This window comes from Numenius arquata, chromosome 4, assembly GCF_964106895.1.
Source record: "Numenius arquata chromosome 4, bNumArq3.hap1.1, whole genome shotgun sequence".
Lineage (NCBI taxonomy): Eukaryota > Metazoa > Chordata > Aves > Charadriiformes > Scolopacidae > Numenius > Numenius arquata.
In genome coordinates this window covers 73,932,187-73,959,536 of record NC_133579.1, presented here as the reverse complement: position 1 = coordinate 73,959,536, position 27,350 = coordinate 73,932,187, and the positions used below count along the sequence as shown (strand labels likewise).

The 27,350-nt window shown below is 43.2% G+C and overlaps 1 protein-coding gene across 4 annotated transcripts in view; it reads left to right on the top strand.

The window, feature by feature from the left end:
- The window catches only part of TPK1 (thiamin pyrophosphokinase 1), a 361,500-nt gene that overhangs the window by 259,778 nt on the left and 74,372 nt on the right, over nt 1-27,350 (top strand). For all 4 annotated transcript variants that reach the window (XM_074146493.1, XM_074146492.1, XM_074146494.1 and 1 more), the window contains one exon: nt 22,168-22,279. In XM_074146493.1, the coding sequence (XP_074002594.1) occupies nt 22,168-22,279 (112 nt within the window). The remainder of the gene's footprint in view (nt 1-22,167; nt 22,280-27,350) is intronic.

Below are 27,350 nucleotides of genomic sequence, written 5' to 3'. Positions count from 1 at the left end.
TTCTATCTTCTGCTTTCGAAATATTAGATCTCGATGAGGAAGATGTAAGAGTTCGTATTGCAAACTTCCCCCTCCCTCCGCCAATATATCCCGATTTTGTGAGCCTTCATTTTTTTTACTTAAGGGTAAGATGAAAGCACCTACATCTGGGTTGTGGTGAGGGCTGGGGCTCCCCGGGCACCAGGAGCTCTGGGGACCCTGCTCGGGCAGAACGTGGCAGCCCAACCTGTCCCACCACCAGAGCCAGGTGGCAGCCCCAAACATCAGACATCTCCTGGGGATGGAGATGGGACAGGACAGGATGCAGATGGGCCAAGGAGGGCAGAGCTGTGGGGACCTGGTGACGCTGGGGCAGGGGCTGACAGCACCAGACCCTGGGCTGCAGGCAGGATGGGGGGAACCCCAGGGGGCTGGGCAGGAACAGGCCGGGCTGGCAATGCTTTAGGGCCCCAACAGGGTGATAGGAAGAAGGTTTGGTGTTTAAAATCCGTGATGTGTTTATCAGTGACTTCACCTAAGAGGGAGCTCCAGGTGCTTTCATTCACTTTGTGAGTGAGGCCCTCCCCTCTGCACACAGGGCTTTCCCATAAAGGCTCCCACCTTGAGGTCTCCTTGTTACTGCTGTGAGCTGGTGAAATTACTGCTGGCTCCTTTCCTCAGCCTTCCTAGGCTCTGGTGGACAGACAAAGTGTTGGCTGAGAGGTGGACCTATTCTGCAAAGGCTACCCGACTGCTGGTGAGAGATGCTGCATTACCTTGACAACAAGTACATTTTGAGTCTGCTGACTGACACTTTACTTACTTCCCTTGCTTATAGTTTTCTGAAACCTGCTGGTTTTCAGACAATGGAAAGAGATTTTTCTCAGGAATGTGAGCCCTGGGTCAAAAGAGTTATTTACAGGCGGGAGAAAAGCCGAGCAGACCCGTGCACCGCACGGAAGCATAAGGTTCATCAGCGGCAGCGCCTTCGTGGCACGCAGAGCCAATTACCAATAATTTAGTTTGAATATGAAAATGAATGGAGTCGTTTGTGTTGCTCAGGGTAGGTTTGGGCTTTTTCTTTCTTGTTTTCCAGCAGGTGAGGGAGCTCCCCCCACCAGGCAGGTATTGTGGAGCTGATCTTTAGACAGCTACAGAAAAAAAAAGCATCCTGCGGTGCCTTTCTCTGCCTCTGGTTAATAACAGCTAATGTGAGAGTGGGAAGGGATTGAATGGGTTACCTACATACCTGCCGTGCCTGCAAGCTGACTTCCTTATTTATACAGGGATCCCTGGGAGAATTTTCTGGGGGGGGTGTGTGTGTAGGGGAAATCTGTGTTTTAAATTAAAAGCAATGATTAACTCTCCTGTGGGTTAGGTAGGGACTGCCAGAAGTAGAAACGTAAATGCCTTTTAAGGATCTAGGATGCACTGATTGCCTCATTCTCTTCTCAAGCCTTGAGTTTGCTGAAGCCTCTGCGGCGTACTTCGGGATCCACGATTGTTGGGTGAATCTGTGGATGTTAAAAAAAAAAAATAAAAAAATCCCATTTTCCAGTCATTGAAATTTATGGTAAAACATTGCCTTGCGGTGAAACTAAGGTTTGGCCTGTAGCCTGCTGGGTTTTAGTTGTGCCGCATAATTACATGCCGTACCGTTCACACAAACCGAGGCTGACTGCATGCCAGGAATTAGCAGAAGTCATTAACGGGGTTTTGGGGGGAGGTGGAGAAAATGAAACATTATCAGCTGGCTGGTTAATGTGCATTTACTGCGCAGAGTGCTAGTCGCTGAGATGTAGGACCTTTCATTCACAAAGTCGGAACAGATTTGTTCGTTTTGTTGCGGCTCTGCAGATGGCAGTGTTAGGAGATGATGCGTTTTTGGAAATGGCTTGAAATATTTTGCATGATGATGTGAAGGCAGCGCTGAAGAAGAAATTGAGGTGGAATATGAAGATTCTGTTTACTTGTGAAGCAGAAAGTACTTTAAAATTTTGGGCATGCTTATCTTTAATATATCCCTGTGGTGAACTCTGCCATTGCCTGCTCTCCAGCCTCTCAGTCTTACGGCCACCTGATTTTTTTAATTTTTTTTTTTTTAATGACAGTCAGAAGCCTTTGTTATGGAAGCAAAAGATATGGACCCTTATTTCTCTCTTGCCGAACGAGTAGGTGCCTACTGCAAGTAGTTTTTCATCTCTCAGCTGCGTGGATGTGATCAGTTTGTGGCCCTCATCTACGTTCAGATGAAGTTCCAATGTACAGTGAACCAGAACTCCCTGTTCTTACACAGCATAGCGGCTTATCTTCGACTGAGGAGACATTAGAATTTATCTTTCTAAGCAAGGATTTTTTTTTCTTTTCATCATGGGAATAGTACTTAAAAACGTGCATGGTGTGAGTGGGATTATAGATATATTGCTGTGTCATACAGTCAAGGGCTTAAGGGCTTTACTTTAAGAATCTAAAATCACATTCTAGATATCTTTACATGTTTAAAATTGCAAGTTAACACTATTTGCAAGTAAATAAAAACCAAAATGTATATGTAGGTAACGTACCATTCGTCATGTGTCCCTTCTTGAATATAGGCGGAAATGCAGTCTCGGACTCCATGGTGCAGAAAAGTTGTACTAGAAAAGTTCAGCTTTGGTGTTAGAGAAATTGTCCTTCCCAGGTTTAAGTATACTCAGTTCTGAGGAGAAGGATCTGGGGATCCTGGTGGATAGTAAACTATCCATGAGCCAGCAATGTGCCCTTGTTGCCAAGAGGGCCAATGGAATCCTGGGCTGTACAGGGAAGAGTGTGGCCAGTAGGTGGATGGAGGTCATTCTCCCCCTCTGCTCTGCACTGGTGAGGCCACAACTGGAATACTGTGTCCAGTTCTGGGCTCCCCAGTTCAAGAGAGACAGGGAACTACTGGAGAGAGTCCAGGGTAGGGCAACTAAGATGATTGAGGGATTGGAGCATCTCCCTGATGAGGAAAGGCTCAAAGAGCTGGGGCTCTTTAGCCTGGAGAAGAGAAGGCTGAGGGGTGACCTTATCAATGCTTATAAGTATCTAAAGGGTGGGTTGAAGGAGGATGGAGCCGGACTCTTTTCAGTGGTTCCCAGTGACAGGACGAGGGGCAATGGGCACAAGCTGGAACATGGGAAGTTCCATTCAAATATGAGGAGAAACTTCTTTCCGGTGAGGGTGCCAGAGCCCTGGAAGAGGCTGCCCAGGGAGGGTGTGGAGTCCCCTTCTCTGGAGATCTTCAAGCCCCGCCTGGATGCCGTCCTGAGTGATGTGCTCTGGGCAACCCTGCTTCAGCAGGGAGTTGGGACTAGATGATCTCTAGAGGTCCCTTCCAACTCTGACAATTCCCTGATTTTAGGGAAACTATTCCCAGTTTATAGAATGGGCTGCTGAATGTTCAAAACTGTAGAATCCCATTTTTAAAAAAACCCACTGAATTTAATGGGTTATAGAGATGTATGCTAATAAACACAATATGTGATAAGTTGTGTGTCATATCTGCATACACTGTGGAGAGATAGCGGACTCAGCAAAAATGCAATGTACTTTCAAGTAGTACATTGCACTAAATGTGTTTACCTCTGATCTTGGAATATGTGGAAAGAGCAATTATTCACAAACCCCTTCTGCTTTTGCCAGAGGCAGGAGATGTGTGTAGTGCATGATTGCTCGTGTACACAAACTTCCTAGTAGAAAACGCATTACTAGTTGTCCCGAGGTTTTATATATAAACTGACTTCTAAACTTGTATTACTTTCAGAGATAGTTGGAGTAGCTCATAAGAATATACGATAGGCAAATGTTGATTGCAGTTCTTTCTGATTTTAGAAACAAACATAAGTTTTGACTGCTTAGACACTTCATCGAACAGGCAAATGAGATATATGAAGTCTGAAAATATTTCAGTCTTAGCTATACACGTTATGTCTACTGACACATAGTACACAAGTACAAAAAAGAGAAAGAGTAGGCATCAAAGCCATGCCCCAAAGTGCTTGGTATTTAAAACAAAACCCCCGGTCTTGCAGTGGATTAAAGGCTATCTTAGTTGCAGACGTCAGGAAATACAATGGTGGTTTTAACTTTACCCGTTAGTAGTTTAAGATGCAATATCCCCAAAGCAATCTTGCTACTTTAAGCATAAAACTTTAGCTACTGACACATTTCTTTTGGATGTAGCTGCGGTAACTGTAGGTTAGGGGCAATAACAAGTATAAGTTTTTTTAGGTCCTGTTCTTTGTTTTCCAGGATAAAAAGAAAAAAAAAAAGTGAAAAAATCTCTGGAGTCTTTACAATTCTTTGGGAAAATCACTAGCTGCTTTGATGAAAGCTGCCTACCGATTACCTGTTGTGAAGCAAAACGTAAGGATTACACGGTTGATAGCTGTGAAGGCAGCAGATGGAAAAGAAAAGGGGCATAAGCAACGAAGCAGCTAGTCATTTTGATATTAAGAAAAGACACATGGAAAATTAACCCCTTTGCAAAACCAGAAGCGCCACTAAGTTTATAGCTGGAATTCTCAGATGCCGCTGGGCACTCGGAGAGAGAGCTGTCTGTTAGGAGTGACATCCTAGGCTGAAGATAATCCAGCATCTCAGGAAACTGCAGGGCAGTCTGTGTAATACAGGTCTTGTTTCCATTTCAGCAGCTGCAGCTGTTTAAAAAATGCAAGGAATATTCATACATCCAGCAGGTAGGCAAAGAGGCTATACGGAAGCAATAAGACAAAGACGTGTGTTTTATTTTTGTGCACAAGAATCTGGAACGCTGAAATTTTCCCACTTTGTTTCTGTTATGCATTTACTCTAGAATTAAAATAGACGTACTTATCTTTCTCTCGTGCTGGTCTGAGAGCAGGTTTCTCTGGTAAGTCACGTTTTGCAGTAGCAGGTGGTAGTAGAAAACCAAAACTTTGTATCTTAGCATTGACAGTTTGGGAAAAGCTTAGATTTGAGGTCGGATCTGAGCTTCCTGATTGTTCCATATCTGAATTTGTCTTCCTTTACACATGGGTGTAATCATTTCCTAAGATTCAAAAGTGTTTCCTTTCGGAATGGTACAAGTCAGTACCATATATACTGTGCTTTGAAATTTAAAAACAAACATACATGGTTATCATTCATGAGGAGAGGGAAGGGGAGAGCTTTAGTAAACAAGAAGCTATTTATTTATTTATTCATGATCTGATGATTTTTTTTAATTCAGTAGTTAAAGTTGAAGGTGAGGCAGTGTACAAACAATAGTAGTTTTATTATTTAAATCTATATACACACTTGTAGGTCTGACTATAATGTTGGGTTGTTTGTTTTTTTTCAATATATTTCTGAGTAGCCATCCCCAACTGTAGTAATAATTTTGAGAGCAATCAACTTGTGTGGTGGAGAGATTGCAGATCTAACCATGTGCCACTGTATTTTTTTTTTTTAATTTTTACTCTATTTTCTAGCAAGAAAGAAGTTTACATAAGAGAGGATGAGAAAAGATCAGGTGGAACAGAAACACAACATGTGAATTGTGGTCATTAACCTGTAAGCGGGTCCCAAAATGTTGCATTTTGTACGTTTGGTATTGAGAAGGTTAAATTTCAGTGTTGAGGGCTCAGCGGGGGGTGTAGCAGCTCGGTTTATCCCTTAAAGTAGATACAGACTTCCTGGAAGTAAGTCAGGACTAGCTTCTTGTCTTGTGTACCATAGAGCCAGCAGATCCAACCCAGCAGTTGGGTCGATTCGGGGCTGGCAGATTGTGCTGGGTTGAGCCTGGCTGGACACCAGGCGCCCACCAAAGCTGCTCTGTCACCCCCATCCTCAGCTGGGCAGGGGAGAGAAAATACAATGAAAGGCTGGTGGGTGAAGGTAAGGACAGGGAGAGATCGCTCAGCAATTACCATCATGGGCAAAACGGACTCGTGGTGGTTGATGCCCACACTGCACACGTTTTGGGGTGTTTTATTTCAGGCTGGTCCTAGTCTGGGTCTGGGATTCTGTGAATGCCTGTTACTGGGTGCAGTGCTTTAGGTGCTCTTGGGAAGAGCATCTTCCAGTTTAGCTTTGTCCAGAAGGAATTTGCTGTGCCTGCCCCAGGTCTCTGTGACTCTAAGCACAGTATGTGGGGACAGTCCAAAAACCAAAACAGCAAAAAAAAAAACCCAAACCATACCCTCCCTGATCTGAAATAAAATGTTAATGTAAACACACTATGAATTGGCAATAGTAAAAATCTACTAGTATGTATGTTTTTATTTTACGGCTTTAAGGCCTTTAAGTTTTCCCTCATTTGATATATAGGTATACTTTTATTTAAGTCTCTTATCACCCCTGGGTGGATTTTCTTCCTCTATGGAAATTACTCTGCGATTTCAGCTTGCACCTCCTTCACTTCAACTCTAATTTTTCCTCTTGTCCTCCACTACCGGATTCAAAGTTACCTCTATGTTGCTGATGTCCCTGGCAGATGTCTGTGTCTGACCTGATTGCTCCTTAGCACCTGTCAGCTTTCCTTCTCACTCTTATTTAAATTCTCAAAAGCTTTACCATTTTTGTTTGCCAGCAGTTTCACTCCAGTTTGATAAAAGTTCTGCTGCCCCGAAACTTTTGAGGCCTCCATAAAACTTTGCTTTTAATTCTCTAGTCTTAACACACTCAAACGTGACGTTTCTGCTGTCTAGCTACCTTTGCGTTTGCAACGGGAAGCATTTTAGAGATCTGAATTCTTCATTCTGTATTTTTTCTGATTGAAATCCAAGTGCGAGCTTCCAGGTAGATGGACGTGAAGCAGATGGGGGAAACAATTGCATCTCCAGTGTGACCACTAAAAGATAATATATCTAAAATGGAAGATTTCTGGATTATACTTAAATTTTAGTGTGATGCATAAGGCCTGGATGTGGCAACAGGAAATCCTGATGCATTTAAATAGAATCACAGAATCACAGAATGGTTAGAGTTGGAAGGGACCTTAAAGATCATCCGGTTCCAACCCCCCTGCCCTGGGCAGGGACACCTCCCACCAGACCAGGTTGCTCAAAGCCCCATCCAGCCTGGCCTTGAACCCCTCCAGGGATGGGGCATCCACAGCTTCTCTGGGCAACCTGTTCCAGTGTCTCACCACCCTCACAGCAAAGAATTTCCTCCTAGTATCTAATCTAAGTCTCCCCTCTTCCAATTTAAAACCATTACCCCTTGTCCTGTCACTACACTTCCTGACAAAGAGTCCCTCTCCGGCTCTCCTGTAGGCTCCCTTCAGATATTGGAAGGCTGCTATGAGGTCTTCCCCGGAGCCTTCTCTTCTCCAGGCTGAACAGCCCCAGCTCTCTCAGCCTGTCTTTACCAACAGACAGCAACAGACAAGGGAAGGATTTGCGTGAGAGGAAAATGAAAACCCATTGGTTTTTGACACCCTTTTGGCATTCTCACAACCTGTGGGGAATCCTAGCCTCACGGCTGGGAGCAAATGAACAGATGAAATGGTTTCCTCACCAACCACTAGTGATAAAACGGTGATGACTCGCTTTGATCAGAGGTAATGTTTTCTTGAAGCTAACAGAAGACGTTCCTCTCAAGAATGTATTGGTTCTTGAGGCTGCTGAGGTGCTGTCCTGAAACTATCCTCTAAAAAGCAAAGGAGAGAAGGAGAAATGGAGAAAAACTGGCTGCAGGAATTTAGAAGGTAGATTTGATTGATATTTATTTTTTTTTTTTTCTTCCTTGTGTTCCAAAAAGACACGTTACAACCTGTGGTCTAAAAGGGAGATGGAGGCCAAGAACACACATTACACAATGTACAAGTTCTTCACATTTGAACATAGTCACAAATATTTCTTCTCCAAACCTTGTTCTATCCCAGAGCTAAGACGAGCACATACTGTTTTATTGTCCAGACACAGGCAGAATTAATAATCACATATTTCATCTTGTGTGTCACTCAGTTTTAACTTCTGGTGAACTTCATTTGAAAAAAAAAAGAAAAAATACTGAGACATTAATCTCTTGTGTTAATTAGTTGAAATGACACAGTTTGGGGGTCTTGACAAGATGCACTTTCTAAATTAAGCTCAACTATCCGAAGTAATTTAGGTTAGTAACATATTGTAGGATATATGGAAGTCTGCAGCACTAGCTGAATGAAAGAACATATTAGGCAACTTTTTTGGTATTATCCATGCTAAAGTAACCAAATGAACGTGTCTTACTCATTACTTAAATATTCTTTCAATAAGTAACCATATAAAACCTTCTGGTGCATTTCAGCCTCCCTGGATGTGCACTAATTATCTAGGCAAGTGCTTTTCGGGTAGCTAACAAATGTGTTGTGACTATTTAAAATAAAATAAAACCTATAAATTTGAATTAGTATTATTATTATGGATGGGAGTTCCATTAGAGTGATACCAGATCAGAGAGGGGTCTTCCACCATTCCCTTCCGAAAGAAAGGAAGTGCCTGGAGTGCCTGTTTTATTGACTGATAACAAAAACATACTGTGTTCCACCGTTAGTCCAGGCGAATTACATTTGAAAACAGTGTATGTTTATCTCTTGAGGGCATTTTTAAAATCTGATGTGCTCAATATTGGCCATATTGACTAACCAACATACTCTTGACCAAAGTTTGAAACTCTTTATTCGCTTTCCACTTGATTTATTTCTTAAAAACCTCCAAAAAAACCTGGAAAAAAATGAATGATTTGTCTCCAGAGGTTCTGGATATACATTAAGCTGTTTGATTTCATCCTGCTATCACGCTTGGCCCTGTGGCTAGAACATGTGTCGCTAATGTTAAGCCCTCCTAAAGGGCTGCGTGGGGAGAGTTGGCTATTAGCTGTTTGGAGAGATGTCCGTTGAAAGGCTGTAAACTGCTACGGTGATTGCCAGCTGCCTGTCACACGCAGGTTCCTGGCACATATATCTCCATTGTTGGGTTTTAATTTTTGTTTCACATGAGAAAGTGCTTTGTTGCTCTTTGTACGTGCAAAGTCTGAGTCTTGCCTGCGACAGGAGCTGTTGGAGCTCCGCTGGGGCACTGCAGTGGTCTCAAAGCTGCTGATCATAAAATCATAGAACAGTTAGAGTTGGAAGGGACCTTAAAGATGATCGAGTTGCAACCCTCCTGCCATGGGCAGGGACACCTCCCACCAGACCAGGTTGCTCAAAGTCCCATCCAGCCTGGCCTTGAACCCCTCCAGGGATGGGGCAGCCACAGCTTCTCTTGGCAACCTGTTCCAGTGTCTCCCCACCCTCACAGGAAAGAATTTCGATGCTGACCAGGGGGAATAGAGGAACAGCCCAACCAGCAGCTGCAGAAGGCATGTCTGCAACACCTGCAGCTACAAATACAAGGCGCTGGTATTAGAAAGCTGGACCACTTCAGGTTGCTGAGAAGTGGTGAAAATAAATGAACTCCATGACTCATTTTTGGGGGGTAGGGAGGGTACGTACACGTATATATTTTAGAAAGGGGAAAAATTCTCATTTGATATAAGTAGATTGCCTTGCTCTTCAAGGTCAAGCATTTTTCCCTAAAGTAGACAGAGATATGGACAAATGGACAGACAGATACATTCACAACCACACATTGTTGTTTTTAAATAAAGAAGGTGACTGTTCATGTAAATGCAGTAAGTCTCAGACCATATATTGCCCTATGAAATTGGACTAAAATATTCATAAGCATACAGTAAAACTGAAAAAAATGAATATACCTGTATGTATTGCGTTTCATTCATCTTGATTTATGCATTAAATTGAGGAGGTGGGCATATAGTATTTGAGGATCCAAAATCAACACTAAGAAATACAGAGACCTAATTTTCAGAGGATACTAGAGTGTCTACTGTTGGAAATTTGACAGCCCTCTTTCCCACCGTCCAGTTCCCGGGACACCAGCTAGTTCTTTTAAAACTAAACAAAAATGCACCTTCAAATTCCATTTTTTACCATGCGCAGGCCTTAAGAGAGTTGTTGGAAGACAATGTATTTTCCATTAGCAGAAAAGTTCTCCCGGTCTTCAAACTTCCACGGCCGTGTTGTTGGTAATGTTTTGGGGCAACCAATAGGGTTTTTATTCTGAAATCTTAGATGGGTTGAACGCAGTTCTCTCCTAGTACTGGCCCAAAGGCACCTCAATTCATGTAGCAGTAGCAGCAATGAAATCCTGTGAGTGCTTTCTGAGAGGGAGAAGATTAGGAAGGAAGGAAATCTAGGATTCAGGAGTAATGCACCTAATTCCATAAATGGTCCTTGATTATGTATTCTTTCATGAGAGGCATCAATTTGTAGTTCTCCTGAAGTTTATTAGTGCTTTAAATAGCTTGAAGTTAATTGTTTTGCTTTTAGATTTTTTTGAGGATTTGGCCATATGTTTTCTTTCTAGCTTGGCTTTGTTTCTTTTTTTCATTTGATTTTTGATACTTTTGTAATAGAAGAAACTGATTTGATTCTTCTATGTCATTAATACAGGCTGCTAATAGATTTGCCCTAGCAAGTTTCTGGTTTACAGGAGGGTTCAGCTCCTCTTTTAGAAGCTCAGTTCTGACTTGCTGTTGTGTGAAATGGACTGAAAATGTTTATATACGGAAAATGCAATATATATGTGTCCAAGGGCCTAAACAGGCAGTATTACTTGTTCCAGCCTTTCTGCATTTGGCAGGGTGAGCTGTGTATTGTTTTTACAGCACTCTGTCATTCTGTTGACCCTTATTTTATGCTTTGCCAGGGTTGTTCTTCTTTTTCTCCTTTCTTCTTACTCTGTAATTGGTATGGCACTACTTGTTCTACAGTGGTCTGGTTTTATGGATTCAAATTCTGTTTTATTCCCAAACAGTAAATAAGCAGGGATTTAATGGACTAGACTAGAATAGTTCAGCTGGAAGGGACCTCCAACGGCCAGCTAGTCCAACTGCCTGACCACTTCAGGGCTGACCAAAAGTTAAAGCATATTAAGGACACATTCAGTGGCCTGTCTCCTTACACTGAGCTTGCATCAAAATGTTGAGATTCTTTATATGAACAGACATAGTCTGGAGGCGTGAGTAGATCACAAGGTGACTATGAGCCATGAATATGATGTGGGCAAATGCATTCTCGTGTGTCAGGCAAGATATTTCCATGGGAAAGGCAAGCATTGTGCAAAGCCCTAGTGGTACCACGAGGGACATTTCTCATTTCTCGGGTTCAAGACAGACAAATTCCATTGGGGATAAAGGCAAGCAAAGACTAAGCAGTCAATTAGCGGCATGGAGGGCCTACAGAAGACAACGACTAGCAGGAGCAAGACGAAGGCTGAGAGGGCCATCACTTCCAAGAAAGATATCAAGGATCAAGGCCGAAGGAGAAGAGCTACTGAAGTGCAGGGAAAAAGATGTTCAAGAACACAAAACCCCCTCAGTCCTTCTTTCCAAGAAGAAGACCTCACCGTGAGCAGAGTATTAGCAAATGTCCCTTGGTGCATTGGTGAGGAACAGTGAGGAAATCCTGCGTGCTCTCTACGTCCCTGCAAAGTTCATGCAGAGGGAACCAAAAGCCTTTCTTTCACCTTGGGCATCCCCACAACCAAATGAATGTACTGGGTGTAAATGCTCTTCTTTACACAGTCTGAATGAACAGATGAATTTACAGGGACAGCCAGCAACTGTGCCCAGGGCATGGCCACCAAGGGCAGGGACAGCCCCCTGGGCACAGGCACTGCCTCGGGGCCAGCACCCCAAAGACTTCCTCCCAAGGATGCTGGACACAGGGGTGGGGGGGTGCAGCTGTGCAGGGGGGGCCCCGTCACCCCCACGTCACAGTGCCACCACCCGGCAACGCAGCAGTCACAATGCCCCGGCCAGGATAAAAGGGAGCATCCTCCTGTGTCCCGCTGCCAGAGCTGGACTGAGGGCAGCCCGAAGACATCCAAGAGGAAGACCTTGAGGAACCACTGCAATTACCTGGAGGGGGCTCAGGGAGGAAGGCTGGAGACACGGTCAAAGCCCACCTGATGGAGTGATGGATGGATGGAAATCTTTTTCAGATGGAAAGCAGTGACAAGACCAAGGAAATGCCTTCTGGAGGAGCACTGGAGAACTCACTGTCCTGATCCACGGAGCAAGGGGCAGTAGCCGTAAGACATAGGATGCAGAGGTGTTGCCAGGGGTCCCAGTGCTTTGGAGCACCCACTGGTGCGTTGCCGGGCATGGAAAGGGTTCTTGTCCCCAAGGTCGATCAGGCCAGGGGAACGTGGCCACTCTCGGAAGCCCCTGAGACGGCTCCAGGCTGAGGGAGAACAGGGCTTGGGCATCTCCTGGGAGGAGGCAGGACCAGCCTGTGGGACGAGGAGGCAGGTCTTGCTCACATGCTCAGGGAACAGCCGATCGCCAGCGCTGGGGTCAGGAAGGAATTTTCCCCCGGGGCCGATTGGCCCTGCTCCCCGGGGGTTTTTTGCCTTCCTCTGCAGCATCAAGCAGGACCACTTGTCAGGGCTCCTCCTCTCCCCTTTGGCTGGGTTCCTGCCTGCTGCTCGTGCACCACGAAGGTGGCCTCTGGTGCCCCGCAGCTGGGGGGAGGAAGGCTTTTTTCCCCCCGAGGTGGCCCAGCAAGCGTCCCCGGGGGTTTTTTGCCTTCCTCTGCAGCAGTGAGCAGGGCCCCTCGCCAGGGCTCCTTTGGGCCGTGTTGGCCGGGAGCCCGCTGCTCCTGCTGCACCAAGGTGGCCTCTGGTGCCCCGCAGTCGGGGGGAGGAAGCTTTCTAGAGTGCCAGGCGGGCCCCCAGGGTGGCCCCCGGGGGCTGCTTCTTGTCCTCTGTAGCCCTGAGCACAGCCCCTGGCCAGGGCTCCTGGGGGCCCTTTGGGCCGGGCTCTTGCCCGCTGCTCTGGCACCTCCCGGCCACCGCTCCTGCCCTGCCTCTCTCAGGCTCTCTTGCCCAGTGCAAGCTTGGAGCGGGAGCCAGCTCTGCCCTCCCCTTGGCTCCGTCTCCCCAGGGCTTCTGCCTTGGCCAAAACACCCTCTGCTGGGAAGGGCTCCGGCCTTGGGGCACCACCAGGAGCTGCCGCTTTGCCCCTCTCCCTGCCTGCAGTACAGGCACAGGGCAGGCACCAGAGCGCTCTTCATCCATCACTGGCCAAGGAGAACAGCAGAGGAGCAACTTTTGGAAGGAAAAACTCTGATTGTCATTGCTATGTGTCATATTTGGAAAATACCTCATACTACCACACACTACTACTTCTTCTTATTCTTCTTCTTCTTTTTTTGTGTGTGGTTGGGCCTGATCCTCATTCTTCAGGTTCTCACTCTTCAGGAGACAGGGGCTGCTTCCCCTGTGTTCCTCCTCCTACTTTCCATGGCTCCATGGCTTCCCTTTGCCAGACGGCAAGGGATATATTTTTTTCAAGCTAAACTGCATCAGCCTGCTCCTGGCTACACATGCACACTGTGTTAGGGCTTGTGACCATCGGCTCTGAAACAGCTTCAGATAAACAAAATCCTGTTTCCAGTTGTAACCTTTGTGAATTGTGTACAAAATGAGTACAAGGAGGAAAAAAAAAAATCCCCAGGGAAATGAAGGTATTTTGAGGTATTGCTCACCTCAAAAAGATTGGCAACCATTTACTTGAGGAGCACGTCCTGCTTCAGAGTGGGGGCTTGATCTTTGAGCCTCACTAGGGTCAGAGATGTGGGGTTTTGCCATCCTGTGGAAGCTCAAGCATGGCATTAAGGGTATCGTCCAGATTCCACTTGGACACTGACAGGCTTGGGGCGTTGACCACCTCTCTGGGAAAGGTGGAGACCCATAACCCTTCTTCAAAGCCTGCTGTTATAAAGCAGAGACTGTTTCCGTATCTACTGAAAATAGATATGGTTTCTCATCCTAGGTCAATGAATATTTTTGTAATGGCAAATTATTCCTTCCTGTTATAGAGATGCTAAAAAGGGATGCTAAGAACTGCCTCAAAAGTTCACTCCTCCCTCCTTCAGGCCTTTCTCTTTCTTACCTAGAGGTATGTGAAAGTAACAGTCAGGAATGAAAGGGAGAAAAGAGCATTTCTGAGAACTCCCAGCTCAGTGCAAAGAACTCTGGCCATCGGTTATAGAGGCCAGGCCTTTATGAAGCCTCTAATCCTAACAGGAAGCCCCTGGATATGAAGCCATGTTCTTCTAAAAGGATGGAGGTGTGTAAGAGGATCTGTGGGCTCATCATGTGCTGCATGATATAACACATAAAAAAGCAAGAGCATCACATGGACGTAGATGGAGGAGTACAAGAAACTCCAAGAAGATGTTGACCAGGGGCCTGTTGATTATTCTTCTTGCTCATGTAGTAGAGAAGGTTTCCAAGTGAGATTTTGGAGGAGGAGAGCTACGGAGATTTGCCAGTATATCTGGGAAGACTTCTGAGAACAGATAAAATAAGAATTTAAATAAATTTATATTAAAAAAAAAAAAAGAATTGTAGGGGAAGTCACAAAGGCATCTGCTACAACAGCCAGCTGAGATTGAATAGCTGATGAAAGGAAAAATGAATCAATTGATCTCTTCCCACTAAACAGGATGCAGTAGGCTCCGTCACAGGATGGACTGTGAAGAGCTACGCGAAAGGGAAGGCAGATTAGATGTAACAGGGAAGAGAAAACAAGAATGCACAGAGAAAGGAACCCAATCGGAGCAACCCAGACAAGAAATGTATCAAATATTGTTGTATATCATATGTTAATAAACACTGATATGCATTAGGCTTGGTAACCATACTTTTTTTTTTTTCTTGTATAGCAACACAATTCTGTGTATTCTTACATAGCATAAAGGTGCCTTCCAGCGAAACCTAGTAATTCAGTGCCATGAAGGAAAAATTGTTTCTTGCCACAAGTTAGGTGAACAATATCCTGACTTTTAAGTTAACTCCCACGCTTCTCTAATACCGAGGAAAATGTAGTCTAGGTCGAGGAGATCCTCTGGACTCTTCTATAGAAATGCCCCGAAAAGAACGAGCGGCGACACTGAATCTATTATGAACTGGTGGACGGTGAGAAAGATTATGCTGTAATTTTCATCACTTAGGAACTATAGAATATTAGTGCCTTTAGTAAAGGCCCCTCTAGATTGATGATTTAACTGCAACGTTGCATAATAATTATACAGGCAATATGAAATCTTCAGCAGCTTGTCTACTTTTCACTCTTATCTGCAATCTCTTATACTCTGTAGTCTCGTAAATGGATATAAAGAAAATGGTTCTGATTTTTTAGGGCATCACTAAAAATGCTAATTAAACCTGTAAAGATGGGCCTGCTGAGAATAGGGTATCAAATGCACGAGCTCAAGGATAAAATGTCACACTGGGTCAGTGTAAGGCTTGCTTGAATTTGGAGAAGAACCAGCCAGTTCTTGGTTGTTGTAGTTTCACGCTGTGTTTGTGGTATATTTTGCATTGATTTATGGTAGGCTGAAGCAAATGTTATGGAATTTCATTTGCGAGTGGGAAGTTTCAACGGAATGAATTTTTCTTTAGGGTAGTCTTCAGAGTAGAAGAAGAAGAATTAGTATTTATGGCATTTGTCAATCTTTAAGATGTGCCTGTGAAAAGGAATTAAACCACCCAAACTCCCTTTTAGAGTAGGCTTTTATATTCCCAGATATCTTATTTGCTTGATAAAGTGTTTTCACCACTTCATTTGTGTGCTTGTTAGCGATGTCTACACCGCTGGCAGTTTTAACTGCTCGCAGGCTCCAGAGAGAAATACACTTTTGCGTTTTTTTTTGCCCCGGTGTTCTCCTGTCAGTCGTACGGGGCTGGGCTGCGGAAGACGGAGAGTTGGTTTTACTTGCTCATGCTGCACCGGGCGATGGGCAAAGAGGGGGTGCACCTACTGTGCTCCCTAAAACACGTTACGTGGGAAGTGTACTCTCCGGAGAGTAGAAAAAGTTGCATGTGCAAATGTGTGAAACTCTGGGATCATTTGCTCTTTGTGGGTAATTTTTACATTAGGTATACAGTAGCAACCACTTAAATATATAACCTCGGGGTATAGTAAATCTTTTCGTTTTAGTAGCGCTTACCTCCACGGGAATTTCTTTCTATACCCTTACCATAAATTGGTTTGAAGCAGATGTGTTCATTAATTGGGTCTAATAATGATTATAATTTATTCACTCTCTACTGCCCGGGATTTTATTCGCTATAGAGTTCATAGAATAGAATCATAGAATCATCCAGGTTGGAAGAGACCCTTGGGATCATCGAGTCCAACCATCTACCCTACACTACAAAGTTCTCCCCTACACCATATCCCCCAACACCACATCTAAACGTCCCTTAAACACATCCAGGGATGGTGACTCAGCCCCCTCCCTGGGCAGCCTGTTCCAATGCCCGACCACTCTTTCTGTGAAAAATTCTTTCCTAATGTCCAGTCTAAACCTACCCTGCTGGAGCTTGAAGCCATTCCCTCTCGTTCTGTCATTAGTTACCTGTGAGAAGAGACCAGCACCAACCTCTCTACAGTGTCCTTTCAAGTAGTTGTAGAGAGTGATGAGGTCTCCCCTCAGCCTCCTCTTCCTCATACTAAACAGTCCCAGCTCCTTCAACCGCTCTTCATAGGATTTGTCTTCCAGGCCCTTCCCCAGCTTCGTTGCCCTCCTCTGCACTCGCTCCAGCACCTCGATATCTCTCTTGGATTGAGGTGCCCAGAACTGGACACGATACTCCAGGTGTGGCCTCACCAGTGCTGAGTACAGGGGGACAATCACCTCCCTACTTCTGCTGGTCACGCTATTTCTAATACAAGCCAGGATGCCGTTGGCTTTCTTGGCCACCTGGGCACACTGCCGGCTCGTATTCAGCCGCTTGTCAATTAGAACCCCCAGGTCTCTTTCTTCCAGGCAGCTTTCCAGCCACACTTCCCCAAGCCTGTAGCAATGCACGGGGTTGTTGTGGCCCAAGTGCAGAACCTGGCACTTGCCCTTGTTGAAACTCATGCCATTGATCTTGTCCCAATGATCCAATCTATCTAGGTCTCTCTGTAGAGCTTCCCTATCCTCCTGGGAATCAACACTCCTGCTTAGCTTGGTGTCATCTGCGAACTTGTTGATGATACACCCTATGTCCTTGTCAAGATCATCAATAAAGACATTAAACAGAAATGGTCCTAACACTGAGCCCTGAGGCACACCACTTGTGACCGGCCGCCAGCTGGATTTAAATCCATTGAGTCTAGTTATCATTTTATGAAGTGCTCCTCTTGAAGGGTAGGCTTGGTGGGTCTCTGTCTTGCGAATAACTGATACACTGGTGTATCCATCTCAATACTAATGTCTGATAGTAAGGATCAGCAGGATTGGGTCCAACAGTTTTGAATGTTCTTTTGAAGTACAAAAAATTTACTGGTTTTTGATGTGTCATTGATAAGATATACAAGAGCTTTTAGACTGCTGAGTTTTCACTGGCACTATGGATGCTTTTCAACAGCAACAAAAAGCCTGGTTGGCTCAAATAATGCTGTGTGAATGGCATTTATGTAATAGCCGCTTGGCACTATATATATTTGTTTGAAAAGACAATTGATGATATTTTGGGCTTATAACAAAATAGCTCTTCTTAAATACATCCTTTTAGAGAAACTGTGGCTATATTTATCATGCTCAGAATCTCAGCCTAAAAGCTTCTATTATTGTTAAGTCAAGCTCTTACACAACTAACGATTAGTAGAAGTATTTCTAGAACTTTATTGCCAATCATGATATATGATTTTTTGAAGCATAAATGTTCTCAGTTTGCTTTCATCCTTGTTCCTTTCCTCCTCCGCAGTCCTTGGTGATCATGTTGATCCTCCCCGCGTTCCCCGCGTCTTTTGTCTATGTGCCATTTTCTGCACCCAGATGTTTATGTACTAAAACAGATTGTGGGTTTTGCCTTTTCCCTGGGTAACACTATGACATCTGTATTTAGTTTTTTGCTGCTGTTGTTGTTTTCAAGTGTGTGCTGCCATCTATGGAGTAATCATTGGAATAAAGCTGATACAAAAAGATGTGTATATATGTGATATTAAAATATAATATATAATGATGATCTAGCTAGATCATCTAGCTAAAGATCTAGCTGGTGGAGGAGGTATCATAGGGCAGTTGGCCAGATCTCAAGAAATGCTGTTTTGCTGTAGTGCCAGTTCTCACATCAAGCACAGGTGAAAGCATACTGTTGAGTTATTCAGTAGGTTTATTTATACTGGATGTACTACCAGGGCAGCCTGACAATTAAAATAAGGTTGCTTTGTCTTCTAATCCCATAACTCCTTCCTTTTCCTTCCCCGTTACCTTTCACGTGTCCTGGTCCTTCAGTCCAAGTTCTGTTTATTATATCTTTCTTCATTTGTTTTTAAAGCTTAATTTTAATTCCTTGTTCTTCCCCAGCAGCTTGTTAACTGGCTTCACGCCTCTCCCCTGTGTCCAGTTTCAACCTGCCAGGTTCCAGGTTTCTCTCCTTCAGGTCCCTTCAGAAGATCAGTCCCCATGCTCTCTCTCTTTCATAGCACTTTGTCACTTGATATCTATTTTAGAGTATACATTTATCGCAATACATTTATTCAAGTTGGTCTGGAAAGCACTTGGAGAAGTAATTTTCTCTATACTTCTGTGCAGTGCCGTGGTGTATCTGTGCGTGGATAGAAGCTATCAGCTTTTATCTGGATATTTATTCATATGCTTTTCAGCTTGTAAATTTTGACTAAGGATTTTAACGCCTTACAGCCTTGGATAGGATTATGTCTATGAGGTCCTGGTCATCAGATTTCTATTTATTTGAGTTAGGAGATGTGCCAGAGACCAGCTATGTCTTTAGGTCTTTCCTTGGCAACAACAGCGTTGGAAAGGGGGTATCTGTAACCACTAGTGCTCAAATGCTTTCTTATAACACAAGACACCAGAATCAAAAGGAAAAGTTTAACCTATATGGATGAAGCATTCTTAAAAATATCTTCTGACATTTTCTTCTTATTGCTGAACTTAGAAATTGATCTTATTTCCCAGCATCAGAGACAAAATGAAGAAAAAAAAATCAATGCTGAAGATTGATCAGTGTTTTTCAAAACTGACTTAATAAGATAAAAATCAATGTAGCTGTATTCTTTGCCATTATTTTATCACCAGTATCATACAAACATGGTAATATTTGATTCTTTAGTTAAATGTGAAAATATTTCAGTTACCTCCTACAGAGCAAAAAAAAAACTTCAGGATGGATTTATTTAGTCAAACTTTGGTTTTCTTTTTAATCCTAATTTTGGAACTTTGAGTTCTACAGAAACTGAAAACAGTGTCATAATTTAAATGCCAGTATATAATTTTTCCTTTAATCACAGAGATTTAAATAGAACAAATTATTACTTGTATTTGCAAATTACAAGCTCTGCTCCTCCCTCCCTCCTGCAAATAGCAGTTCCATTTCGCTTGGTTGAAAGATTTGTCCTCAAAAACTTGAAGGTAAGCTTGGGCACCTCATTTCCCCAATGGCAAACTTGCAGTACTTTGACTTTAGAGCCTTACTGTACAAACGCACTGGCTGATTAATTTATTTCTTTGCAAAAATAAGCAGGTCATTTGGGGGTTTCTGTTGTGTTTTTTTTCCCCTCAGTGGCCATTTCCCTTTTTTATCTCTGCTGTCCCCAATAATATTAAGATCCCGTGATCTATTTAAAGAAAAGTCTTAAAAAATTGTCTTCTGTAATATCAGTGAAGCGGTCTCTAAGCCATGAGGTTGGCTAAACAGTTGAGAGGTATTTTAAAAAATAATTTGCATTTTAATATTTCCATTCTTGTTTACTTGCTATCTTGGGTTTAGCCCTTTGGGCTTCTAGTTTGAAATTTCTCCTAACAACTGAAGGCTAGAAAATGTCCTTTTAAGAAAGAAAGTCAAGTCTCACACAATCACTGGGAGGTGTGAACTGAGATTTTTAGGGAAATACAAGACAGTGAAAGACCCCTGATAAAATCCTAGATATTGGTGAGCCTCTGGTAATGACATCTTTTGTTTTAAAGATTTATTTAATGAGAACAGAAAGACGGATTTCTGCGTAAATGTCTTATTGATTTGCATCCCTATCTGTAAGATGTGCCAGATTGTCATAAAATAGGAAATGCAAACCTAATAGTAGGTAGGTACAGGTTTTGAGAATACAGGACTTAATGAGGTTCTCTGTCCATCCAGTTACTTTTACCTTGCTTTTTTCATATTCCTTAACTGATTGATAAACGTAGTGAGGTTGCTGCTTTCCTCGAGTAGCTCTGAGCAGCGGTAGGTGCATTCATGGACATCAGAGTCATTCTCTCCATCATAAACTGCATTATAGATGCTGTCTGTGATGGCACAACAAGAGAGCTTGCACTTGGACCTCTCCTCTCCCTTTCCTCCCCGCTCCATACTGCGAGAGGGAAGTAGCACGGCGTATTGCGTAGCTAAAAGGTTATCAATTTAGCTATTGCAAAGCTAAAAGGTTATCAAGCCTGAATTTGTTACACCTCTGAGATTGGCAGGCAAGCATTCACAACGGCTATAGAACTCCGCGGCTCATCGCCACGTGAAGCTGGACGCCCTGAGAAGACAGATGATACCGGATTGGTTTTCTTGTTGCTCTGCAAACAATCAAACAGGCTTAAGCCACGCGATCCGATACTCCCTAATTGACAGCTTTTCCAAGGTTCATTTGCTAACTGAGAGCATGACATGTATTGAAGTTGTTTCTTCATAATGCGTTTGGCATTAACAGGAGAAGCTGTCGAACGCCTCAGACGTCAACATCTCAGCAATAAGATACTTCGCCTCCAGTTTTGACTTTGGAACTAGTGACTTTATGTCTGCAAGGGCGTTTGTAATGAGCGTATGAGGGGACGGGGCATAAGAAAACAGCTTAAGTACGTTTCCCCAAAAGGAAATCCGTGAGAAAGTATTTTTGCTGCTTGGGACATTTGCCTGAGTTTTATGGGTCAACTGTTCTTCTGTCTTTTGGTATAAAACCTTGCTTTCTTGTTTAGCAAAGTACTCACTGAATACTCATTGTGTTTCAGAGGGTTCTTTGATTTTGGTAGATAAATAAGTAGGCATATCGGATTTTATTTATAATGATGAAGAATCTTTGTGTAAAAGACATGCTCAAGGGTTTAACTTGCCTGTGCATCCACAAGAATAAAGTAAAACCCCAAAGAAACCTCTATTTCAAAGAATTCTAACCCTACCCCAGATGAAGCCCGTGTTTGTTTGAAAGAATAAATTACCTGTGCAGGAGAGACCGGGGGATGATTTCTCCGCTAATCTTGTCGCTGGTTTGCATTTGCTGTTTTCTTTTAGCCAGTTTTCATAAACGCTTTCTTAGTTTCTTAGGACACAAATTGTGCCAGAACTTGTAACATTCAGCTGATTGGTTTTTTTTCATTCTGCAGAAGATTTCCACTCTTCCTTGCAACTGTTCGTGTGCTGGTGCCTGGCAAGATGTTCATACAGGGTCTACAAGTACTAAGGAGGAGTTTGGTCACAAATACATCATCATTAATAGCTGCTGCTTCTCCTTCATCCTGTGAACTTGATAGTTACAAGATGAATTTATCTTCGATGTACAAAAAAATGTCTTTTAATTTTACTTTGTTGTTCTTACTTAGTGTAAGTATGTTACTCTAACTATTTAGCTTAATTTCTCTAGCACCTCGTTAAGTTTCCCCACATATTCTTCCTTCTGGGAGGAGTACGTGCCTGGGGAAGTATGAGAAATTTTCCAGATGTTGTCAAAACAGTGAAGGAGCTTGAGTGGTGCTTTGACTAGCGTTGTTTAGGAAGTGGAACACAGCTGTTTAGATGAGGGGAAAAAAATGAATGAATGGGTCAGGAAGCCTTCATTTCACAGGAACAAAGAACCTAGCTTTGACAGAGGTGCCATTTCAAAAAATGCCAGGGAAGAATTGAGCAAAGCCAGATTCTGCTTAGAAAAGCTCAGAAACAAACTTTTTTGAAAGCCTTGAGATCTGGAACTTAAGCACACGTCTCTCCTCCCTCTGTAAACGTCACTGACCTGAATTACTGCAGTCAAATATTCCTGAGCCTTTAGGGGACATTCTGGACCTGTCTCCGCCTAAGTACTTTCTGTTTTATTTGCAAGGTCTGTTGGCAAATGCCAGTTGAGTGCCTGGCAAGCTCTGACTCCAGAAACCCTTCTGTCTTGCAGGGCAAGCACAAGCTGCACGTGGACACGGGACTGGAAGGTTCCTGGTGTGGCCTCATCCCCGTCGGGAGCTCCTGTGAGAGCGTGACCACGACAGGCCTCAAGTGGAACCTCAGTAAGTGAGATGCCTCCGGGGCGGTGGGTTTGACGTTATCCTAACCACACGTTTACACCAGCCTCACCACTGCTGAAAGGCCTTATGTGTTTGATGGCGGAACGTGGCACTGAATCCCTACCAGGCTGTTTTTTTTTCTAGAAATGAAGTTTAAGGTGGCGGGGGGGGCAGGAAGGAAAGAGAAATATATTTAAACCTGAGATATCACAGGCAGAAATGTGTTTTCCATTTGGGAGTCATTGTGCTGTTTAAATAGAACATTTGTTGAGGTCATGATACATTACCATCTTGATACATTGCCCTCCAGGGAGGGGAAGCTGCGAGTGCCTAAACTCCTGGTTATATGCCATAAAGTTACAACAAATAATAATGTGATACAGATTATTAAAGCTACCTCACTTTCCCTGAACTGCTTCGCGTATACTGTCTGTCTGTCAATTCTGAATGAACAGATCTTCTCCTTATTTTAAAGTGGGGAAAGGTGCATTTGATGTAGAACAGGGGTATGTGTCTGTAGAGAAAGGAGGTTTCTTGACCAAAAAAGGCTGAAACAGTCTTCATCCTCCTGACCCCTCCTCCCACACTAAGTCTTTCAGGATGCATTTACTCAGGAAAGTAATGGGGTATTTTAAGTAAAGATTAGTTAAAACTCATGGGAAGTGAAGCAATAATTGAGAGGCTCTGGTCTTGCCGTATGAATTTCACGGCCAGTCTTTAGAGACATCACATGTAGAAAAGGCACGTCATTCTCATGGTTTACAATAGAATCACAGAATCTTCATGGTTGGAAGGGACCTTTGAGATCGAGTCTGACCACAAAAAAAAAAAAAAGTGCCCTCGTTGGCTAATAATTAATCTGAGGTTGATCCACTGTGCCAGCTAGCAGCGCATGGGCTGGTCCAGGGAGTGTCTTGTTCCACTGAGGGTTTGAACACGTGCAGTTGAGGAGGTGGCAGGTATTAGTAGCTTGATTATGGTAAAAGATACAAATTTGGCATGAATTTCAAGATGTGAGACATTTGCCAGGTGAAGAGCTGACTGGCTAGCGATGTTTTCATCCTTTTAAACTGGATTAAGTTTAAAGAGATTAGGGGCCTGGAGCATCTCTCTTAGGAGGAAAGGCTGAGGGACTTGGGTCTTTTTAGTCTGGAGAAGAGAAGACTGAGGGGGGATCTGATCAACGCCTATAAATACTTAAAGGGTGGGTGTCAGGAGGATGGGGCCAGTCTCTTTTCAGTGGTGCCCAGGGACAGGACAAGAGGGAACAGGCACAAACTTGAACATAAGAAGTTCCATCTAAACATGAGGAGGAACTTCTTTCCTGTGAGGATGGCAGAGCCCTGGCAGAGGCTGCCCAGAGAGGTGGTGGAGTCTCCTTCTCTGGAGACATTCAAACCCATCTGGACCCGTTCCTGTGCAACCTGCTGTGGGTGGACCTGCTTTGGCAGGGGGTTGGACTAGATGATCTCCAGAGGTCCCTTCCAACCCCATATCATTCTGTGATTATAAGAGCCGAATGCACTGTAGAAGGGACATTCTCTCAATTTTAGAGTGTCAAATATTTTCCTTTGTACTGGTAAGTAGAGTTGACAAGGCACTGAATCTTCATCTGCTCATCTCCTGTTGTGCAATGGATTCTGTGGCCGGTTCTACTGTCCCTTCTACTGAGGGACTGCTCATTTCTCCATAAATGTTCTGCCTTCCAGAGTGAGGTGGAAGAAGCTCAAACCAGCCTCATGTTAATGAAGGGAGCATCTGCGAAGCCTGCGTTGCTTTGCAAAAGGCTACTGTGTGGATCAAAGTGTGGCACATTCTGTAAGGTTGCTGTCCTTTCTTGTGGTTTTGATTATTGGTTTAAAAAACAAGTTATTTTTCAGATACATCAGAATTTTTTTGAGTTTAATAACATAAAATTTCATCAGATTTACAAGGTGCTCATTAGAAAGATGGGAATTTTAATGGTGGTCTGTTGGCTTCCACAAATTACATGACTGTTACTACTAAATTGTGATTGCCTGACCTGCTGAACCTAAGGAGAAAGGGGTTATGAGTCTGGCTGTGCCAGCTGGAGAGGAATGCACTGGGAAGTTCAATGGTAATAAACAGTGAGTTTGTATCTAGAATTGGGTTGAGATACCAGTTTCTTTGATGTTTATTATTTTAGTTGTGCTGTAATAAATTTTTTCAGGATGCTTAGGGGCATAGCTAGATACGGACCTATGGGGATTTATATTACACTTAATTCAGTCTTTCTTTTTCTGGGGGACAAAAAAGTGTTTAAGTGACTGTTTCCTACACGTTCGCATGACACCACCATCTCTGCTTCTCCCAGCCCTTGTTGCTGTCTGTTTCCAAGAGGAAACCTCAGACCTTTACAGTGTTTTCCTTAGTGATGTGTACGCTGTACCCCATTACAGGCTACGCTTTCAGTCTCACTATTCATGTTTCTCACACGTCGTAGTTCTTTCATTTATTTCTCTGCATTATCACCACAGAGACATGAAAACAAAAGTGATCCAGTCTTCTTCAAATATGTTTAATCTATCTGAGACACCAAGGTCATTACAACCTGAAGCTGCTCTTGTGTCCAAGTGACTACAGCTAAACTTTACTCATCCAAATACAGATTTTGAATTATGTTATTGTTCAGATCCTGATAAAACAAATTGAAGTGTAGTTGCGTCCCCCAAAAAGGAAACCAATATTGCAAATACAGCATGTGGTTAGTTGCAGCTTGGTTGGATTTTTTCCCCTAATAAATAACCTTACGTTCAGATAACCTGAGTTTGATATTAGCTCGCATTGTGTTCATGACTTCTGTGCTGCCTGTAGTTTTGCAGTTACAAAACTGTTAGTTCTCCTGTGAATTGTGATGGAGAAGCAAAGGTTCACCAGGAAAGAAAAGGGAGTGAGAAGATACTGAAGTGTGACATGGGTGTCAGCATTGATGCTGATGGCTGACAGTGGCAGAGCTTTCCCTGGTTGGTTGTTAATGGCACTCTGAGCACGCACCTTCATAAACTTCAATGAATAAAATGCTCTGATTATAAATTCATTTTCATATGTAAATCATGAAAGAAATGGCATTTTTAAGCCAAACATGACATGAAAGGCCTTTTTCTGCAGTTTGTTACGGAATTAATTGAATATGACCTAACAAGTTTGTTTTTAAAGAGTAATTTTTCAGTTCTCAAAATATTTGTTTTAAGCGTCTGGGCAATAAACTGATTCCAGAATTTTAGTTCTGTCTGAACGGTCAAAAATGATGCATCAGGTGAGAGGGGAGCCCTCATTTTTGCAAATAATTTCCAGCAACTCAAAATTCAAATAACACTCCGTTACAAGAAAGAGCTGGCTTCACATCAAGGTTTTTAATGTTTAACACTGATGTCTGTCTGAGCATATCTAGATTACTCTGCTGATTAAAATTTGTAAAACCTTCAAGGGGTAGTCAAATATTATCTGTGTCTAATCTATGGGTCCTGTCAAGAGACTTCATAGCCTCCGAACAGAAAAGCCAAGGATAAATAGCTAAGACAGAAGCTGTATTGGGGTTGAGAGTAGGCTACCAAAGGTCTCATTTTAATGGCTGAATTAGATAAACCTGAAATCTGTAAGCTATTCTGCCAGCAGAGAAACACTGATGTCTTAATTGCATTTTTAATATCGCAGAATTCAGTATTATTTGTGTGTCTGTGTGAAGAATGCAAGAAGTATGCATGCTTTTATTCATGCTTATCTTACCTTAGCTATTTGCTAGCATTTGGCACAAACAGAACTTTCATTCATAGAACCATAGAATGGTTAGAGTTGGAAGGGACCTTAAAGACCATCGAATCCCAACCCCCCTGCCCTGGGCAGGGACACCTCCCACCAGACCAGGTTGCTCAAAACCCCATCCAGCCTGGCCTTGAACCCCTCCAGGGATGGGGCATCCACAGCTTCTCTGGGCAACCTGTTCCAGTGTCTCACCACCCTCACAGCAAAGAATTTCTTCCTAGTATCTCATCTAAATCTCCCCTCTTTCCATTTAAAACATTACCCCTCTTCCTATCGCTCCACTGCCTGACAAAGAGTCCCTCCCCATCTCTCCTGTAGGCTCCCTTCAGGTACTGGAAGGGGCTATAATGTTTCCCTGGAGCCTTCTCTTCTCCAGGCTGAACAACCCCAACTCTCTCAGCCTGTCTTCATAGGAGAGGTGCTCCAGCCCTCTCATCATCTTTGTTCATTTTAGTTCTCATCTTATCGGTGAAAATAACTTGGAGAAGAAAGTGGAAAATTGATTGGAGAAAATATTTTTTATCCATACTTGCTATTGTGCAGCACACATTCAGAACACATTATAAACATATTCTTTCCACTCCCAAAGGGGTACAGATCTTTTCTCTATTAAAATCTGATTTACAGCACAGGAATCAGATAATGCTTTATCTGATTTGACTCACCTGGCTGCTTGCTGATAACAGCTCCCATGTCTAATAAATAAATAACAAAAAATCTAATAAAGCTAGAATTACCCAGCATTCTTCATTAGGTCCTCAGTGGTGCTTTCATGGAAGGGGAATAAGAATGAAGGTGGGAATCAGCTTCACTGTTCATCACAAAAGAGGTTGGAGGGTAATGGTAGGCTTTTCTAGAAAATGGTTCCTACTCTGGGAAATTACCGTAGAAAATAATCTTGCCAAATAATTGACTCTTCATCCCTATGGCCTTTGATATGCTGTATGTCATACCTGTATTGAAAATGCTGGCATGCATATATATATATATATATATATATATATATATATATATAAACTGTGTATGTGATTGTGCTTTCCAGATAATTTTCATGCAAATTTGCTTCTTTAGGCAGGAAGGTAAATTGCTGTAAAATGCTCCCGTTCAAAAGAGCGCCACTGTCATTCCACTTCAAAAGGCAATAGCAATAACAACGGGAGCAAGACCTTTCTCTGACTGTAGCAACAGAGCATCCGCTGACTACTGACTTCACAGGCAGATAAACAGCGTCCCAAATCTTTATGATGCTGTTTACATTATAAGTAAAATTGAAATGTTTGCACTGGTTTTT